This window comes from Pecten maximus, chromosome 12, assembly GCF_902652985.1.
Source record: "Pecten maximus chromosome 12, xPecMax1.1, whole genome shotgun sequence".
Taxonomy (NCBI): domain Eukaryota; kingdom Metazoa; phylum Mollusca; class Bivalvia; order Pectinida; family Pectinidae; genus Pecten; species Pecten maximus.
This window is the reverse complement of record NC_047026.1, coordinates 700,368-722,485: the sequence shown is the minus strand read 5'-3', so window position 1 is coordinate 722,485 and position 22,118 is coordinate 700,368. Positions and strand designations below refer to the sequence as shown.

Below are 22,118 nucleotides of genomic sequence, written 5' to 3'. Positions count from 1 at the left end.
GTTAGGGGGGGTATACTGGAATCAGGTTGTCTGTCCGTCCGTCCGTCTGTCTGTAGACGCATTTTGTCCGGACAACTCCTCCTCGCATTTTGTCCGGACAACTCCTCCTAAACTAAATGGCCAATTTCAATGAAACTTCACATAAATATAGAGGACCATGTGTAGATGTGCATGCCACTTTCTTTTTTTTTCAAAATTATGGTTGCAATAGCAACTGGTCACTATATTACTGGGTTATCTTAGTTAGCCTCTAATTAACAGTTCCAATTCACCATTGACTCGTGCAGATTGCGGGGGTATTAGTCAGCCATCCTGGCGACAGTTCTAGTTTGGGTCAGTCATTCTTTCCTTTTTCAAAGATTTGGTCGCCTTACGCGATTTTAGTCGCCACAGGCGAGTAGGTGACTGGCCAGATTAAGCACTGATTTACACACACATCTGGTCTAACTAAGGATCTTCCTGATTACCCACAGTCTCTAGATTTATTTTTTTTATTAAACATTTGGCATACCTTAGTTGAACAGACATATAAGTTTGCGGAAAAAAAGATCGATGGCTGGCAGGTTTGAAAACTTTTTAATTACAAATTGATTTTCCCCTGTAAAATTGTATACTATAGTCTTTTCTGTTTCAACAGATAATGTTCAACTCTTAATTAACAGTTTATTTCTATGTATTTGTTTGTTATCTCTTTCTTCATTTGTAATGATATAGTAAACAATTAGAAGTTGTGAGAAGTTCTATTTTCTTACTGTTTAATTACTACACAAGTAAATGTACACTAATGTCATCAAAATTTACACCAATGTAAAGAAGTGGATCTAACAAATAATTTTCCTACATAGCATTCTCCACTGTGACAATAAGTTATTGCAGAGTGAACATCATATATAACCAATGAGTAATTGGTCAAAAAGAATGCATAGGTAATACTTAATATATATTGTTATACACACAGTACAGCATGGTAAGGGTTAAAATAAATTACTTTCATGTGACGCAAATGTAAAGATTCAGTATGATGATTACAGACATAGTTTACAAACATATTTAGAGGATTGACATTTCCCCTTTCCTGTTTATCCTGCCTTTCAGAATATGCTGTTCTGCAGAATATTTTCCAGAATAATAATCAGAATTTAATCTGTCCTTCACTAAATCAGTTAAACAATTTTAAATGTCTATTACACTTTCAGAAATATGTACAAGGAGGAGACTTCTGAGGAAGATGATTTTGTGCCATACAAACCAAGGACAGTTTTGCCCAGGAGACACATAAAGCTTAAAGGAAGTCGTTCCAAGGTTAAAGATGATCCAGATTATGTTCCCGAGTTAACTCGGAGTGACGATAAAGGATTGTATAACACAGATACACAACCATTTGGTGAAAAAGTTGAAGCTACAATGAATGAAGAGATTGACTTACGAGATGACAGCAAACCTCTGATATCTTCCAGTAATCAAAGGCAAGAAGGGAATGATGATACTGCTGTCAAAACTGATAATGATGGATGGATGTCGGTTGAGAAACAGAAAAATATACCACGTACACAAAGAGGACAACAATCTGGTGTAAACAATGAAAGTAGAAGAGCTGCTCATGCTGTTACTCCACAAGTCCAACCTGTCCGAAGAACAATGTATACAGATATCCCCAGTAATCCTGGTGCTGTGAAAAAGGCAGATGTATACAATTTATCAGATGACAACAGTGGAGAGGAATTTCTGACTCTTAAGAAGAGTGGAGGCAATTACAAGAACAGAAGTACTAGATATAGACATGTGAATTTTCAAAGGAAGTTATTAGAGAAATCTGACAGTGGATGCTCTATAGAAAATATTCCATCTGATGAGGAGAATGATTATGTAGAAAATATAGGAAAGTTCATTCGACAGAAAGCTCCTTCACCTACAAGTCCTGGTAAGTTAGCCAGTCCTCCCTATCTGCAGTCTGAGTCCTCCATGGACAGCCTCAGTCAGCAGTCTGGTGCCATGATCAACACCCAGGGAGAGCTGTATTCTACACAGATATGTTTACAACGTGAAAGGTCTGCAAAGAAAACCAAAAAAACCAGCCCTAAAGGATCACAATATTTACAGTATCCAAGAGCATGGAGAAACTGTAATTAAGCAGAAGAAAAGGAAAAGAATGGCTTCAGGCCAGACAGGAAAGGAGTTCATCAAAGATACCAGTTTAAAAAAAGGAAGTAGTATTGACAGTTATTCTGACAAATCCAGTGATTCAGCCGAGACACAGGACTATGTTGGTCTCGGCTCCCCTTCAGTCAGTGAAAAATCTAATGAGAAACTACCAGTATTACGAGAAGAGGCGACCCTAGTTGATGACATGATCACGCCGACAGACTCTCTTGATGGTGAAGAAGAAGCAGCTTGTTTTGAAAAGAGGGATAGTCAATCACCAAACTTCAAAAAGGGACGAGGCTCCAAGAAATTAAAAGTAGCCACCAGGTTCCAGTCTGACGAATGTGATACAGAAGTTTCCTTTAGGAATTTACCTGATACTCCTGATTTAGACGTAGCTCCTTCAGTCCCAATGTGGGAACCTCCACAACAAACTTCCACTACTGTAGTTGATAGCAGAAGGGGGAAGAGAACTCATCAGTATCAACAGGAGAATGAAGTACAGAAAAAATCCAAACCGGAACCGGTAAGATAATGCTTTCTCAGTTCATGTTAAAAACTCTGTATTAAGTTTGCCATATTTAAGGTTTCAAGTCTGCCATACTTGAAATTAAATCCAAAAATACCAGCCTAATTATAACCTGTCGATCAAATAGTTATTTTTAATTCATTTTGAATAATTCATAAAAATATTAAAAAGGAAAAGTTCTAGTTTTCGGTAAAAGAAGATTTTCCAGATATAGCAGTAGTGATCAAATGCTTCCTGAACTGAAATATTTGAATAATATGTTGGGATACAAAAGAATTTCCAAAAAGTACACATTTAGTTTTATACATGTATGTTGAGGATCACACTGTATCTATACATGCCCTGTACTGTTGAGGAACACACTGTAATACATGCCCTGTACTGTTGAGTAACACACTGTATCTATACATGCCCTGTACTGTTGAGTAACACACTGTATCTATACATGCCCTGTACTGTTGAGTAACACACTGTATCTATACATGCCCTGTACTGTTGAGAAACACACTGTATCTATACATGCCCTGTACTGTTGAGGAACACACTGTAATACATGCCCTGTACTGTTGAGTAACACACTGTATCTATACATATCCTGTACTGTTGAGGAACACACTATATCTATACAAGCCCTGTACTGTTGAGGAACACACTGTATCTACATGCCCTGTACTGTTGAGGAACACACTGTATTACATGCCCTGTACTGTTGAGGAACACACTGTATCTATACATGCCCTGTACTGTTGAGTAACACACTGTATCTATACATATCCTGTACTGTTGAGGAACACACTGTATCTATACAAGCCCTGTACTGTTGAGTAACACACTGTATCTATACATATCCTGTACTGTTGAGGAACACACTGTATCTATACATATCCTGTACTGTTGAGGAACACACTGTATCTATACATGCCCTGTACTGTTGAGGAACACACTGTATCTATACATGCCTTGTACTGTTGAGGAACACACTGTATCTATACATATCCTGTACTGTTGAGTAACATACTGTATCTATACATATCCTGTACTGTTGAGGAACACACTGTATCTATACATATCCTGTACTGTTGAGGAACACACTGTATCTATACATGCCTTGTACTGTTGAGGAACACACTATCTAAACATGCCTTGTACTGTTGAGGAACACACTGTATCTATACATGCCCTGTACTTTTGAGAACACACTGTAATACATGCCCTTGTACTGTTGAGAACACACTGTAATACATGCCTTGTACTGTTGAGGAACACACTGTATCTATACATGCCCTGTACTGTTGAGGAACACACTGTATCTATACATGCCCTGTACTGTTGAGGAACACATGTACACTGTATCTATACATGCCCTGTACTGTTGAGGAACACACTGTATCTATACATGCCTGTACTGTTTAGCTACCACCTGTATCTATACATGCCCTTGTACTGTTGAGGAACACACTGTATCTATACATATCCTGTACTGTTGAGGAACACACTGTATCTATACATGCCCTGTACTGTTGAGGAACACACTGTATCTATACAAGCCTTGTACTGTTGAGTAACACACTGTATCTATACATGCCCTACAGGAAAATTCATCAACATGCCCGTTTGAAAAAAAGGAAGTAGTATACAGTTTATTTGAGCAACATACAGCCTTGATGTGAGGACCAGATCAACAGCGTACTTGTTGGGACACATGCTGCCTTGTCTGTTATGAGAAACACCGTATTACGCGAGATGAGGAACCACTGTATTGTACATGTCCACGTCGACAGATCTATCTGCCTGACTGTGAAGGAGAACACTGTATTGAAAAGCTTGTATGTTGAAACCCCAACTTCAAAAGTGACTGTTGAGGAAACAGTAATCACATGCCCGTACTGAGACAATGTATACAAGTTTTCCTTTGAGAAACCTGAATACTCCCTGACTTTAGAACCGTATCCTTACATCCCACTGTGGGAACACACTTCCATACATGTTGTACTGGTGAGGAAACACATCGTAATACAGCGATGTGAGGAACACGAAAAAAGCCTACGAGGAACACTGTAATAATGCCTTGTCTGTTCATGTAAAAACTCTGTATTAAGTTTGCCATATTTTAGGTTTCAAAGTCTGCCATACTTGAAATTAAATCCAAAAATACAGCCTAATTATAACCTGTCAATCAAATAGTTATTTTAATTCATTTTGAATAATTCATAAAAATATTAAAAAGGAAAAGTTCTAGTTTTCGGTAAAAGAAGATTTTCCAGATATAGCAGTAGTGATCAGATGCTACCTGAACTGAAATATTTGAATAATATATTGGGATACAAAGGAATTTCCAAAAAGTACACATTTAGTTTATTACCTGTACTGTTGAGGAACACACTGTATCTATACATGCCCTGTACTGTTGAGGAACACACTGTATCTATACATGCCTTGTACTGTTGAGAACACACTGTAATACATGCCTTGTACTGTTGAGGAACACACTGTAATACATGCCTTGTACTGTTGAGGAACACACTGTAATACATGCCTTGTACTGTTGAGGAACACACTGTAATACATGCCCTGTACTGTTGAGGAACACACTGTAATACATGCCTTGTACTGTTGAGGAACACACTGTATCTATACATGTCCTGTACTGTTGAGGAACACACTGTATCTACATGCCTTGTACTGTTGAGGAACACACTGTAATACAAGCCCTGTACTGTTGAGGAACACACTGTATCTACATGCCTTGTACTGTTAAGGAACACACTGTAATACATGCCCTGTACTGTTGAGGAACACACTGTAATACATGCCTTGTACTGTTGAGGAACACACTGTAATACATGCCTTGTACTGTTGAGAACACACTGTATCTATACAAGCCCTGTACTGTTGAGGAACACACTGTATCTACATGCCTTGTACTGTTGAGGAACACACTGTAATACATGCCCTGTACTGTTGAGGAACACACTGTATCTACATGCCTTGTACTGCATGTTGAGAACACACTGTATCTATACATGCCTTGTACTGTTGAGGAACACACTGTATCTATACATGCCATGTACTGTTGAGGAACACACTGTATCTATACATGCCCTGTACTGTTGAGGAACACACTGTAATACATGCCTTGTACTGTTGAGAACACACTGTATCTATACATGCCTTGTACTGTTGAGGAACACACTGTAATACAAGCCCTGTACTGTTGAGGAACACACTTTATCTACATGCCTTGTACTGTTGAGGAACACACTGTAATACAAGCCCTGTACTGTTGAGGAACACACTGTATCTACATGCCTTGTACTGTTAAGGAACACACTGTAATACATGCCCTGTACTGTTGAGGAACACACTGTAATACATGCCTTGTACTGTTGAGGAACACACTGTAATACATGCCTTGTACTGTTGAGAACACACTGTATCTATACAAGCCCTGTACTGTTGAGGAACACACTGTATCTACATGCCTTGTACTGTTGAGGAACACACTGTAATACATGCCCTGTACTGTTGAGGAACACACTGTAATACATGCCTTGTACTGCATGTTGAGAACACACTGTATCTATACATGCCTTGTACTGTTGAGAACACACTGTATCTATACATGCCATGTACTGTTGAGGAACACACTGTATCTATACATGCCCTGTACTGTTGAGGAACACACTGTAATACATGCCTTGTACTGTTGAGAACACACTGTATCTATACATGCCTTGTACTGTTGAGGAACACACTGTAATACAAGCCCTGTACTGTTGAGGAACACACTGTATCTATACATGCCTTGTACTGTTGAGTAACACACTGTAATACATGCCTTGTACTGTTGAGGAACACACTGCAATACATGCCTTGTACTGTTGAGAACACACTGTATCTACATGCCTTGTACTGTTGAGTAACACACTGTATCTATACATGCCCTGTACTGTTGAGAACACACTGTATCTACATGCCTTGTACTGTTGAGAACACACTGTAATACATGCCTTGTACTGTTGAGAACACACTGTATCTATACATGCCCTGTACTGTTGAGGAACACACTGTATCTATACATGCCTTGTACTGTTGAGGAACACACTGTATCTATACATGCCTTGTACTGTTGAGTAACACACTGTAATACATGCCTTGTACTGTTGAGGAACACACTGTAATACATGCCTTGTACTGTTGAGAACACACTGTATCTATACATGCCCTGTACTGTTGAGTAACACACTGTATCTATACATGCCCTATACTTTTGAGGAACACACTATCTATACAAGCCCTGTACTGTTAAGGAACACACTGAATCTATACATGCCCTGTACTGTTGAGGAACACACTGTATCTATACATGCCCTGTACTGTTGAGAACACACTATCTATACATGCCTTGTACTGTTGAGGAACACACTGTAATACATGCCTTGTACTGTTGAGGAACACACTGTATCTATACATGCCTTGTATTGTTGAGAACACACTGTATCTATACATGCCCTGTACTGTTGAAGAACCCACTGTATCTTCAGATATCCCTTGTACCATGCCCGTTGTGTAGTGTGCCTTTTCCAATGGACCAGATAGAAGCTCATGCAGCTGAATGTGAAGGAGGCGAAGACACCAACAGTAAGTTGACACATTAGATTATATCCAATGTACAATAAAAGGCCATAGGTTTGTACGAATGCTGGTAGACATACTGTAGTTTCCACTGTATTGCCTGCGGGCTATACAGTTCTTTACATCAGAAGATGTCAAGTTTGGGCTATGTATGGATTTTTTTTACCAAATTGAAAAAAATGCAGGCTATATATGTTGTTAAATGTTTCCATTTGTATTGAAATAGCAGATGAGGTAACTGATTTCAATGCATTGATATTCAGGCATATGTAGGCTAGATTTACGCTATTTGTAAACAAAATAAATAGTTAATAAGTTTATATATAGATATATCTGCAAAAATAAATACAATATTTCCATCATATTTCTCTGATTTCCATCATTCAAAACATCGGTAAATCGCGAAGTCACCATCTGTCAAATAAATCCAGATTGTCCCTCGTCTAGTCGAGCAATCTGGGTATGTGTCGACATATAACCTGCGGGTAATCTGCCAGTGCGGGCTATATGGAATTTATTTTACAAAAGCATAAAAAATGCCTTAATTTACTTCAGCCGGCTATACCCCGCAGGGCTTAAAGTGGCGCCTATTTAGTGGCTGTGGCGCCCGTTTTAGTGGCCACGGGGACTTTAATTTACCATTGGCTACCAGTAAAGTTAAGACAACTTGACAGGCGACTAACTTTTCCAATTGCGCCAATAATATGGTACTGAGCATTGAATGTACTGTATTTTGCAGTTAGAGATCGGAGGGGATAATTTGTATGATCCCAAGATTAAGGTCACTGTTGATTTTAATTGAAGATTGGTTTCAGTGCAAAAATTAATAATCTTGATGGCATTAAGATTCATTATTTTTTCCAGATGCTAATAGTGCTGTCCGTGAGGATGCAGATGATGGGAGCTTTTCGAGGAAGCCTGCGGAGGGGGCAATGGGATTTTTTCAGAATAGCCAGAGTCCTCACCAGGTTAATTTGCTTTCACCCCAGAAACACAAAACAGGAAGAGCTAATGATAACTCTGCTAAAGGTTGGTTCTCAGAAATTTGTTGTGTCCATTTAGACTTGCTATATACAGTGAAACTTCCCTGAACTGATCATGTATGGTACATGAATATCTGGTTAATACCAAGCTAATTAAAATAACCAATCTATGATAGTCTCAAACATGTTCTTTCAGTACACTGTATATACACTATCATATTCAGAATAAGAAAACTTCAGCCAAGGCAATAAACACAACATATTATTTTTCAACAAACTGTTCCAATTATAATCGACTAATTAGTAACTTGAGTCTAACCGATAATCGATTATGAAAATCCCAACCGATTCCCAACACTAGTTTCGTATCTTTGAAGCTGTGTTAATATTATATAATATTATTAAGTAAATGAATATATAGAATGTTGAATTTAAGAAAATCGGGGCTCGATCACCTATCTGTTTATGTCCGGTAAATGGACCCATTCCCAGTGGAAACAAAATGTTATTTTTCCCAATTTCTCTCTTGAAAATTCCCAAAAACAAATAATGTAGAAAATAAAATATTCTTTCCAATTACCATATTGAGCATGTTGAGAAAATAAAACTATAACTATTAGCAGTGCACAACTACCGCCATCATTTGACAGCAGACAGCGGAACCAGGCAATGCGTAATTAATTCATGGAGGGTTCCAAATTCATAGTCATTTCAACGTTTTATGAAATACTTTGGCGGCACTAGGTATTTACAAGCGCTTGATAGATCGCGATTGGAAAGTAAACCCAGTGAACACGATGTCACATAACAGCAAATATGCCGAAAGTAGTGACATTAAACATTTTGAATTGAAACAATTGATGATGTAAACATAAGCCCTGCATTACTAGTAAAGGTGAGAAATCTGATAATGAGTCGGTGTTAACTGTAAGCCCAACGCTGATCTTTCTGACCAGCGAGAATTCGACCTAGCAAGATACCAGCGTTTATTCCTATAGCTGTATTGGAGTTCAGCACACTGGATATGTTTGCAAGTATTGTAAACTGGTATAATCCTTAGAGATTACCGTGGCCGACAGCTATCTGAACATGATTTGTCAAACAGCCATATTGTTGCACAGGAAAGAAACTTTAAATCGAAGTTGGAATTTTCGCAGGTTTATGAAAAAAAAATAATGTCTGTCATTGATGAAATGGTCGAGGGAAAGAAAAGCAAAGATGAACAAACAATAAAGAAACTAAAGTGTCCTCAAAACTAGAAAGAAAATGGGCTTAGAGCAGTTTTGAGGATGTATAGTCAGATTTGTTGCTGCATGATAAAGGGTTAAAGATTTAGCTGGAAGTATCACCTCCATATGCTTCATGTTTCGGCAACAACTGTTACTGAACTGATAAATTATTGTGATCACCTGGAGAGAAAGGTGAATTCTATAAATCTAGGTCAATTCTTAACACTGCCTCCTAATAAAGCCCTGAAATTGAACTAATTAAATAAGTTCTAATACTGATTGCAGATGTTTGTCATAATTGTATTGAGAAAATATCTTAATGATCCCTTGCTTTCACCAAAACAGGGGATATTAATTCAGTTTGCCTGTCTGTCTGTCACACTTTCTTTCCTTTATTATTACTGTAACAAATGCTTGTATTTTTTCAAACTTCGTAACAAGGTTTAAAGCATTAAGGGCTTGACCAAGTTCGATTGTTAGAGTTGTGGAACCTTGATTAATGAAAAAAATTGTTTTCCAATTTCCATGCAACAACTTCCACACATATATTATCCAATTATCATCAAACTTAGTAACAGAGTTATTGTCACATGATTTATGAAAAAACATTGTTATTTGCCGTTAGATAACCTAAATGTTTTCCAAGTGAAACAGGATTAAATGTGTTAAGAGCTCAGCCAAATTCGTGATAGAGTTTGGTAATGGAAGATGAGAAATCTTGCAATGGTGTAATATGTCAGAAAAGGATGGGGGGGATATAAATTTGCTTGTTCTATTATAACTGCTAGAGCCTGCTTGCAATTCTTTTAATGCAACACATCTGGCATAAATCTTGACTATCTTCAGATATTGATACAGAACTGTTTGCCAGAAAAAAAAGCATCAAGTGACTGCAAAAAAAAACAAAAAAAAAACAGTCTCTACTGTCCTTTGTTTACAGTGTCACTTTTTCTGACATATATTGTAAAGTATGTTGCCTTACATTAGTTCTGATAACTTATGAACCTTTTAGGACATCTTAATGAGAATAGGACATCTTAACGAGAATAGAACATCTTATCGAGAAAGGACATCTTAACGAGAATTGCTGTATACCTTAATCAACCACTGGCGCAGTGCAGTGCATTGTCATTGGATGGTTGTGACCTTGACCTCAAAGTCAAAGGTCAAGAAAGTGCAAGTTTTGTCCAGGCCATTAAACTTATTCCCTGAAGAGATCTTGACAGAACTTGAAATGCTTGCTTTACCTGAAGCTGATGTATAATGCACTACCGTACAATCACTTTGACCTTAATCTCCGAGTATCTCAATGGAATGTAAAAATATCATTGCATAGTAAGGGAGAAGGGGAGACAAACAATTTCTAGTAGATGTTTCACATTTGTGTATGTCATAGACATCAGCGAACATTTCCATGTGAGCACCCCTTGGGATAGTGATTGTTTTTTAATACAGACTCATTGTCCTTGTTATGCATTTAATGACTGAAAAACTATATATATATATTTCAGATATGACCGTGGAAGCCACTGAGCCAGTAAGGTGGGTTTGATTTTACATTGTCTTATGTTCCTTATTAATGCAACAAGCGCATTTAAGGAAGGTAATAATTATCATATTAATTGAAAATTAACGTTTGTATGTACTTTTGTATCAGTAACCACTTAGTGATATATGTTTAACACTGTCCAACAGGCAGATGATGATGTGTTACCTATGCGATGAAAAGTTCCCAGTGGGTCAAGAATATGACCACCACATTGAAATTTGTCTGAAGGAAGCTCAGCAGAGACAGGCAGAGGCGGATGCTAGAGGATACGTGGGAGCCCGAACTTTACATGTCACCCCAGAGAAAAGGTCAACCAGATCGAGCAATAAAGAGGAACAAGGAAGCAAGTTCCTGGGACAACTGGATCAAGCCTGGCACCAGACTGAAGGGTACACATCAGGTCTAGTGTAGACTGATCATCTCTGTCATAGGAGGGGGAAAATAGACTAAGTACCAAGGTCATAGGAGGGGGGAAATAGACTAAGTACCAAGGTCATAGGAGGGGGGAAAATAGACTAAGTACCAAGGTCATAGGAGGGGGGAAATAGACTAAGTACCAAGGTCATAGGAAGGGGGAAAATAGACTAAGTACCAAGGTCATAGGAGGGGGGAAATAGACTAAGTACCAAGGTCATAGGAGGGGGGAAAATAGACTAAGTACCAAGGTCATAGGAGGGGGGAAATAGACTAAGTACCAAGGTCATAGGAGGGGGAAAATAGACTAAGTACCAAGGTCATAGGAGGGGGAAAATAGACTAAGTACCAAGGTCATAGGAGGGGGAAAATAGACTAAGTACCAAGGTCATAGGAGGGGGAAAATAGATAAGTACCACGGTCATAGAAGGGGATAAGTACCAAGGTCATAGGAGGGGGAAAATAGATAAGTACCACGGTCATAGGAGGGGAAAATACATAAAGTACCAAGGTCATAGGAGGGGAAAATAGATAAGTACCAAGGTCATAGGAGGGGGAAAATACATAAAGTACCACGGTCATAGGAGGGGGAAAATACATAAAGTACCAAGGTCATAGGAGGGGGAAAATAGACTAAGTACCACGGTCATAGGAGGGGGAAAATACATAAAGTACCAAGGTCATAGGAGGGGGAAAATAGATAAGTAACAAGGTCATAGGAGGGGGAAAATAGATAAGTACCAAGGTCATAGGAGGGGGAAAATAGATAAGTACCAAGGTCATAGGAGGGGAAAAATAGATAAGTACCACGGTCATAGGAAGGAAAAAATAGATAAGTACCACGGTCATAGGAGGGAAAAAATACATTAAGTACCACGGTCATAGGAGGGGGAAAATACATAAAGTACCAAGGTCATAGGAGGGGAAAAATAGATAAGTACCACGGTCATAGGAAGGAAAAAATAGATAAGTACCCGGTCATAGGAGGGAAAAAATACATTAAGTACCACGGTCATAGGAGGGGGAAAATAGATAAGTACCACGGTCATAGGAGGGGATAAGTACCAAGGTCAAGGAGGGGGAAAATAGACTAAGTACCACGGTCATAGGAGGGGGAAAATAGATAAGTACCACGGTCATAGGAGGGGAAAATACATAAAGTACCACGGTCATAGGAGGGAAAAAATACATAAAGTACCAAGGTCATAGGAGGGGAAAATAGATAAGTACCACAGTCATAGGAAGGAAAAAATAGATAAGTACCCGGTCATAGGAGGGAAAAAATACATTAAGTACCACGGTCATAGGAGGGGGAAAATACATAAAGTACCAAGGTCATAGGAGGGGGAAAATAGACTAAGTACCACGGTCATAGGAGGGGGAAAATACATAAAGTACCAAGGTCATAGGAGGGGGAAAATAGATAAGTAACAAGGTCATAGGAGGGGGAAAATAGATAAGTACCACGGTCATAGGAGGGGAAAATACATAAAGTACCACGGTCATAGGAGGGGGAAAATACATAAAGTACCAAGGTCATAGGAGGGGGAAAATAGACTAAGTACCACGGTCATAGGAGGGGGAAAATACATAAAGTACCAAGGTCATAGGAGGGGGAAAATAGATAAGTAACAAGGTCATAGGAGGGGAAAAATAGACTAAGTACCAAGGTCATAGGAGGGAAAAAATAGTTAAGTACCAAGGTCATAGGAGGGGGAAAATAGATAAGTACCAAGGTCATAGGAGGGGGAAAATAGATAAGTACCACGGTCATAGGAAGGAAAAAATAGATAAGTACCACGGTCATAGGAGGGAAAAAATACATTAAGTACCACGGTCATAGGAGGGGGAAAATACATAAAGTACCAAGGTCATAGGAGGGGAAAAATAGATAAGTACCACGGTCATAGGAAGGAAAAAATAGATAAGTACCCGGTCATAGGAGGGAAAAAATACATTAAGTACCACGGTCATAGGAGGGGGAAAATACATAAAGTACCAAGGTCATAGGAGGGGGGAAAATAGACTAAGTACCACGGTCATAGGAGGGGGAAAATAGACTAAGTACCACGGTCATAGGAGGGGGAAAATAGACTAAGTACCACGGTCATAGGAGGGGGAAAATACATAAAGTACCAAGGTCATAGGAGGGGAAAAATACAAAAAGTACCAAGGTCATAGGAGGGAAAAATACATGAAGTACTAAGGTCATAGGAGGGGGAAAATACACTAAGTACCAAGGTCATAGGAGGGGAAAATACATAAAGTACCAAGGTCATAGGAGGGTAAAAATAGATAAGTACCAAGGTCATAGGAGGGGGAAATACATAAAGTACCAAGAAATTATACAAATTACACCTTGGGGCCACTGGTAGTTATACATGTACCTCAACACAAGGATGACAGGGGCGTGTAAATGTCCCTCAATACAAAGATGACAGGGGTATGTAAATGTTCATCAATACAAAGATGACAGGGGTGTGTAAATGTTCCTCAATACAAGGATGACAGGGGTGTGTAAATGTTCCTCAATACTAGGATGACAGGGGCGTGTAAATGTTCATCAATACAAAGATGACAGGGGTATGTAAATGTTCATCAATACAAAGATGACAGGGGTGTGTAAATGTTCATCAATACAAAGATGACAGGGGTATGTAAATGTTCATCAATACAAAGATGACAGGGGTGTGTAAATGTTCCTCAATACAAGGATGACAGGGGTCTGTAAATGTTCCTCAATACAAAGATGACAGGGGTGTGTAAATGTTCCTCAATACAAAGATGACAGGGGTGTGTAAATGTTCATCAATACAAAGATGACAGGGGTGTGTAAATGTTCCTCAATACAAGGATGACAGGGGTCTGTAAATGTTCCTCAATACTAGGATGACAGGGGCGTGTAAATGTTCATCAATACAAGGATGACAGGGGTATGTAAATGTTCATCAATACTAGGATGACGGGGGTGTGTAAATGTTCATCAATACAAGGATGACAGGGGTCTGTAAATGTTCATCAATACAAGGATGACAGGGGTCTGTAAATTTCATCAATACAAGGATGACAGGGGTGTGTAAATGTTCATCAATACAAGGATGACAGGGGTATGTAAATGTTCATCAATACTAGGATGGCAAGCAAATTCTCTTTCTGTCATTCATAGATCCTCAAATGGTGGATGCCAAGATCTGTCTTGGGTCTCCTGTAATTGTGCAGTTGAAAGCACTGATCTGAAGTTAAATGTCCCTCATTGTATATCTCTGTTAGAGGCAGTTGAATTAGAATTAGCAACAAATTTTTTATTGTGAAAGTACATAAATGAGTATTTAAGATATGAAATGGAAAGTTTTATTTGAAATATTGAGTTGGCTGATTTGATCAAAAAATGAAATGCTCTTTTTATTTATTTTACAGCGACTGAAGAGGAATCTTTCACACTTCGTCGTATTATCAGGTACTTCAGTTAAAATAATTTCCCACAAAATTTGAAAGAAAAGGGATTTATATTTCAGAAATTCAGGATTCAGAAATTCCCAGTATGATTGGAATCTTGAGAAATAGTTTTGTTATAGTCTTTTTCTCGTGGAAGGTGATCCAAGGACATCCAAGGCACTAACAGTTAGATGGACAATAACACAAATTTATCCCTAAAATCACATACTGATTGCATAATTCCTTGTTCTGCTTTCCTGTTACTGTTAAATTTTATATCTCATGTGAAATGGAAATAAAAGTCCCTTTCATCAATTTCTATGGGCTACTGTAATTGTATAAGTGTTATCACTTCAACATTTGATGTGAGTTAAGGGAATTCCACTGTCTTTTCAGACAGCAGTTTGTATTGAATGACAACGATACAATGCATCATATGACACAATTGACAATGATATTAAACGTTGTATAAAGCATTTGACAATGATACAATACCTCGTATGGAGCATTTGACAATCATACAATACGTTGTATGGCAAATTTGATGATTATAAAATACGTCGTATGGCGCATTTGACATACATACAATATGTCCTATGGCAAATTTGACAATCATACAATACATTGTATGGCAAATTTGACAATTATACAATATGTTTTTTGCATGGTGCATTTGACAATGATATAATATTTCGTATGGTGCCTTTGACAATGATACAATTCATAGTATGGTGCATTTGACAATGATACAATACGTCTTATGACATTTGACAATGACACAATACGTCGTATGATGTATTTGACAATGATACAAATACGTCGTATGACATTTGACAATGATATAAAACGTTGTTTGACGCATTTGACAATGATACAATGCAGCATACAGTGCATTTTAGACTATTTTGTGTCCAAAGTAAAACCAGTTTTTAGATATCAATAAAAACAAGTGAAAATGTTTACCAAATATACTGGAGAAGTGATAAGATTAAACTGCAGTCATAACTTCAGCAAGTACACACCTTGTACTAAAGTAATTTTTCATATCACAGGGGAAAGCCCGGGAAAGAAAACAAGATACATGTCCATACCAGGCAGTCTGACAGTGAAAAGACTGATAGCAGTGAGAGTTACACGGATTCTTCTTCATCAGATTGGGACCAACCATCCCAGCCAACAGACAAAACCAGACAATCACTGAAAGTCGTACAAAGCTCCACTGACGGACCAAATGCCTTACCCGGGGACTGGAGTTTGGAAGAACTTACAAATTCTCCTCTCAAAACATTTGTTCCTATAAATGCCCAGGAAAATCCCGAGGCTTTCATAAACCAGTTTGACAATGCCAAAAGGCGTTTTGAGAATAGAGCACAGAAAAAAACAAAAGCTCCAAAAAGGGGTACAAAGAAAAGGCGGAAGCGTAGAAAAAGAAAATCCACTGCCAAAAAGCCTCCTGCCAAACGAAGAAAAGCTGATAATACTGATCCTGTTCATATATGTTGATATGATTTCCCTGTATTTCTTAAGTCCATTAATATTTTAAATTTCTCTTGAAAAGTTTTTTGATTGATTAATTTGTTGTTGGGTCAGTGAGATGCATTCAAAAACATAATTTTACAAATCACAGAAGACTAAGGCATATGATATCTCAGGTTGTGATTGAAGGCTTTAATTTGGTATATTCTATGGTCTGAAATCATTCCAAAGTTTAATGATTATTGTAGTAAATGAAATAGCCATGTTCTACCATCAGGTGACCAAAATATATATAAAAAAATAACCCTTGAGGGAAAAATACATTACATATTGATTTACTTAAAATTCAACTTCCTCTAAATTCCCATTTACGAATCATTTCCTTTGCTTTGTGATTTTGAAAATAAACTTTCAAAAAAAAAAGAAATGATTTAAAACATGATTTTCATATATATTTTTAGTACATTATGTATTAAGAGTACAATAAGAAAACCTGCATTTAACAGAGGAATTGACTTGTTACAGGTTGATAACTGTAGTAGTGGTTTATACTGTTGATGTACTAGACATTTTTTCACTTTATTGTTTTGTCATAATATAGATCTATCAATGTGTTCATCATTGTTAACCTTTTGGAAATAAATATATTTGTTCGCAGTGAATGGTTTGTCATGTTGATACCAAATAGAATATGTTTCTACTTGTATACAGACTTTGGGCATTATTGTAACCAGTGATACAAGCCAATAAATCACTGCTATGGTACAGTTTTAACATAAGTAACTTTGACAGTTGTAAGTACATGTGTTTCATGGCTAACCATAGGCCTAATTTTGTTACGCTGTTTGTAATTTTTACAAAACGTGAAAAATGCATGTTTCAGGGGAACATGATTAGGACTATTCCATTAAAATATCTACCAGACCCCAGGACTCCAAAATAAATCACTTCTGTCCATGGTTGGATTGGCTTCCTATTGCTTCTATAAAATAAATTCTACGGGTGATACCCCTAAACAAAACCTGGAGTCCTGGGGTGGGATAAATGTTTTACTGGAAAAGCACTTAGCTTATGTGTCACATAGGTTGCACAAAATAACCATGCTGTTATTCTCGCAAGTATCTATAGTATTGGCATTTTAAGCAAAATCAGTGTTTATACATATAAAATCATATCCTGTCAAACGAATGCTCCTATTACGAGCTAGAAACTGTTAAGCATAACAAAACATGGTTATTTTTCAGGTTTGGTTACTTGTGTGACTTATTAGGTGACCTGAGATGAAGTTTCATTTGACCCATTGCGATCACCTTTCGTCCATTTTGATATGTTATTATGAACCAAAATTGGTCAGAACTAAATATGGAGTGAACTGAAAAAGGTCAATGTCACAGAATCCAAATGTTCAAGGAAAAGGTCAAAATGTTAGGATTATTCTTTTGCATTGATGCACAATTTCTGACATTATGAAGAAAAACTTGTCTGAATTAAATAATAAGTCAACTGTCCAAAGATCAAGGTCACTGGATTTAAGTTTATTTCGCCCCATGAACATCCAGTGTCATTTTGAGGATCTCCTTGTAGTAGTGGCTATCTCGCTCATCAACATACAGACACCTGCTGCATGCTGTCCAGAGATATTAAGGTAAAGTGGATTGCGAAAGGACCCAACTACGCCAGGAAAGTATTCTCTTGAAACACAAACCGCCATAGGTAGGTAACAACTTGCCTAGGATCTTCAACTGAGGTTACGTGGCTGACACTCTAACCGCCTGATCTATAATGTATAGCAACCCCTTAATGGATTACAGGTCAAGGTCATTTGGGTTGGAGAGACAAAATGGGTCTTTGACCCTGGCTCTTGATGGTGAGGGGGGAGGGAGTATCGAAACCAACAAATGATTTATCTCGCCAGTATACATTTGTTTGCCCAACAAACATGGAGACGAAAAAGAAACGAAAGTAACATGATAGTAAATGTAAAATGCCTATTTTGCTTCCTGTATATCCCTTGTTTATATACTAAATTGGAAGGGTGTATACTTATGGTCTTCCAAAAACTACAGATATGAGTTTTGATATAAAAAAAAAGTCCATGAATAACATAGTAGAATTAGAGAAAATTTAGAAATATTTCCACATTATTTTGCGATGATATGCATGACATGTAATGAATGTATATATTTTGAAAGGTTGTGGAGGTGTTGGGGGCGGGATGCGGACGCTTGGGCAACAGCATAAGCTCACGTTACTGAATTTTTCGCATAACATTGCATTGGTGGTAGTGAGACCAGCGAGTACGAAGGAGTCATCAGGCAGCACTATATGCTACCGTATATAGAAGTTTAATGACTAAAACACAGCATATCGACCTACAAACGAAACCGTAATTTTAGACCTATCAAAGATGCCCGACTTGTTCCCGTAGAAGGAAATATGATTCTGCTATTATAAGATAATGATGCCACCTAACAGATATAAATAGCCAGCAGCTCCCAACAGGGCAAAATCAACAATACGGGGGTAATATAGGTTTACATGGTGTTCTGTAACACATGGATATGAGAGTGGACATTCCCTAATGTATATAGCACATTTTCCTCGTGTGTTTTTGTTTTGTTTGTTTGGGGGTTTTTTTTGGGGGGGGGGGGGGGGGGGGGGGGGGTTACATTTAAATTCATTCAAAATTCTCCGGTGTTCATCGTTAGGTGTCGTTTTAATTATTATACTAGTCCCCCAAATACGTTTTAAAATGATGCATCACACACTAGGGGAGGTCCAATCACACTTAACATTTTCAGGTCCCTGTGTGCCCATGTAAAATGAGAGCCATGATAGTGACAACGAAGCCCGCAAGAGATTGAATTTTATAAAATTAGGAATTATTTCCCGAAGAACTTGACTGCTACGAATGCAATTCTAAATTGACTAAAAAGACCCAAGATATCAGCGCTCTCGAGAATAAATGAAAGGTATGGTACAAATATATTATATAAACTAAATTTTGAAGCATGCTTGTGTGATGGGGAAATTAGTTTTTCAGTTTGGTTGGTCAGCAGGTTTTAAAACATGGGGACAAAATAATATGCTCGTTCTCCAAATATCCACAACTTGATGTGGAGTTCCCGAACGGTATATTTCAAACAGAATAATCGCCGGGCAATCTAGATAACACTACCATTTTCAGACGCGGAGGGAGAATCATCAAAATGTATGCAAGATACTACATTTAAAATAACAAGTATTAATGTAAATGGTCTCACTAGCAAACTTAAATGCCCAGAATTTATAGAATTTATTATAAAACATGATATGATCTGTATCACAGAGTCTAAGACTGATAGTGCAGACTTGGTAGATATTGAAGGCTACACTTCATTTTGTAAACATAGAAAGTCATTATCAACCATCAAATCTGGTGGTATTGTGGTATCTCAAATAAGAACAGACGCTGATAATGTACTATGGGTTAAAATGAATAAGTCTATTTTCAACAACGATGGCAATGTATTGTTTGGTGTAACCTATATACCTCCTGCCAATTCGAATTATTCTACACTTGATTGTTTTGAAGAAATCGAAAACGAATTACGAAACTCCAGTAATGATGTTAAATGTATTTGTCTTTTGGGCGATTTTAATAGAACAGCAAACGCTCCTGATTTTATAGATGATATAGATGATGATCTTGATGACCAGGATGTAAATAAATTTGAAGAAATACATGTACCAAAGACAAGATTTTCTCAAGATCAAGTATGTAATAATTATTGCGGGCGTTTATTAGACATGTGTAAACACTGTAATATCTTTAATTTAAATGGTAGAATGGGCGGGGACCGAGATGTCGGTAAACTAACATGTAAGAATGCAAGTGTTGTAGATTATTGTATAGGGAATTTTGAACTGTTTAAATTAGTAGATGATTTTTCTATTAATGAATTTTCTTGTCTTTTGTCAGATGTACACTGTCCAATGCACCTTAATCTACTTAAAAGATGTATTACAAACGATTGTTATAATGAGGTTTCCGAAGATGATTGTTTTACTCCCAAACCAAAAAAAATGGAATGATATTGAAAAGGATAAGTTTGTACAGTCAGTATCAGAAAGATACTCGTATATAGAGAATATTGTAAATAACATGTGCAATAATGAAATTGAAAATGTAACTTTTATCAATGAAACTGTGAAATTTTCGTCGATGCCGCTAAACATGCTTTTGATACTACCCAACCTATGACCAAATTTATACGATAAGGAACGCAAATATCGTAAAACGCTGAAGTCAGCAGTTACTGCACATAAAATTCAGATGAAAACGAAATTAAACAATTTAAGATCTAGAAACCCAAAATAATATTGGAAAATATTAAACAAGGGTAGTCCTAGTAAGAAAAAACATGTAAGGCAGATATCGAGGATCTCTACAATTATTTCAGTAAATATTTTAACCATAATGTTGAGGGAACTGATAATCATATATTTTCCAGTGAACAGCTCCAAGAGTTATCGAACCTGGGAGCCAATACCTATATCTTTAGATTAAAAAACAATAAGGCTTTTGGTGAAGATCTATTATGTAATGAATATATAAAATCTACTGCAGATGTCATGCTACCATTATACGTCAAAATCTTTAATTGTATATTCGACACTGGTAATATCCCAGATGTGTGGTTGATGGGCAATATTATACCAGTTTTTAAAAATAAAGGAGATATCCATGATGCTAATAATTACAGACCAATTACACTGGTAAGCTGTCTGGGTAAGTTATTTACAACCATTATCAATGAACGACTCACCAATTATGCAGATAGCATTGAACTTGTACTAGAAAACCAAGCGGGATTTAGAAAACATTCTACACCTGATCATATTTTTTCACTCTATTCTTTAATTGAACTGTCAAAACAATTCAAAAGTAAAATGTACTGTGCATTTATAGATTTTGAGAAAGCTTTCGACAGTGTCTGGAGATTAGGACTGTGGAACAAATTAATTACAAGTAATATAGGAGGGAAATGTTTTAAAGTCATAATTAATATGTACAATGGAATTAAGGCCAAAGTAATTAAAGGCGGTTCTGTCTCTAATATTTTTAATTGTAATTCCGGTGTAAGACAAGGGGAAAATTTGTCCCCATTTTTGTTTTCAATCTTTTTAAATGATCTAGAACATTTCTTAATATCACATGACTGTAGAGGTTTATCTAATTTGGCGGGAAAACTAGAGACAGAGCTACAAGTTTATCTCAAGTTGTATATAATGTTGTATGCCGATGATACCATTCTACTTGCAGAGTCAGTCGAAGATTTACAAACACAACTTAACGTATTTCACACATACTCAGAATTGTGGCATCTTAAAGTTAACATTGACAAGACTAAGATAATGGTTTTTGGGAGAGGAACGGTGTCACGAAATAATCTAGAAATTGTGAAAAATTTTGAATATCTCGGGGTTTGTTTCACTAGAAATGGTTTTACACATTTGAATATCAAACAATTATATGAAAAAGGCCTTAGGGCCATGTATGGCGCTATTTCAAAATGCAGAAATCATAATCTGTCCATCGATTGTAAAATGGATATTTTTGATAAAGCAAGCAAACCGATTATACTATATGGCTGTGAGGTTTGGGGGTTTTGTGACACCAAACTCTTAGAACGTCTACATATGAAATTCTGTAAACATATCCTTAAATTGAAAACATCCACACC

At 37.2% G+C, this 22,118-nt stretch overlaps 2 protein-coding genes across 3 annotated transcripts in view; both read left to right on the top strand.

The window, feature by feature from the left end:
* The window catches only part of LOC117339178, a 36,938-nt gene extending 34,742 nt beyond the window's left edge, over positions 1–2,196 (top strand). Inside the window, exon 14 of the mRNA XM_033900625.1 lies at positions 1,197–2,196. Within this exon, the coding sequence (XP_033756516.1) occupies positions 1,197–2,130 (934 nt within the window). The 3' untranslated portion in view covers positions 2,131–2,196. The remainder of the gene's footprint in view (positions 1–1,196) is intronic.
* On the top strand, positions 1,903–17,054 carry LOC117339179. Of its 2 annotated transcripts, none has more exons than XM_033900626.1 (7): positions 1,903–2,668; positions 7,216–7,312; positions 8,171–8,335; positions 11,030–11,060; positions 11,214–11,467; positions 14,899–14,938; positions 15,969–17,054. In XM_033900626.1, the coding sequence occupies exons 1-7, from the start codon at positions 2,150–2,152 to the stop codon at positions 16,417–16,419; spliced, it is 1,557 nt and encodes a 518-aa protein (XP_033756517.1). In that variant the 5' UTR covers positions 1,903–2,149; the 3' UTR covers positions 16,420–17,054. The 2 variants fall into 2 exon arrangements, with proteins under 2 accessions (XP_033756517.1, XP_033756518.1); XM_033900627.1 differs by having other exon boundaries at positions 11,214–11,456; positions 15,969–16,327.
* The last annotated feature ends 5,064 nt before the right edge of the window (positions 17,055–22,118 follow it).

Excerpts from the sequence above, each read along its gene's own strand:
- LOC117339179 (XM_033900626.1), top strand. The coding sequence starts at position 2,150 with ATGGCTTCAGGCCAGACAGGAAAGGAGTTCATCAAAGATACCAGTTTA. Across the intron at positions 2,669-7,215 it reads AAAAATCCAAACCGGAACCG|ATATCCCTTGTACCATGCCC; the intron begins GTAAGATAATGC and ends CTGTATCTTCAG. Across the intron at positions 8,336-11,029 it reads TAATGATAACTCTGCTAAAG|ATATGACCGTGGAAGCCACT; the intron begins GTTGGTTCTCAG and ends TATATATTTCAG.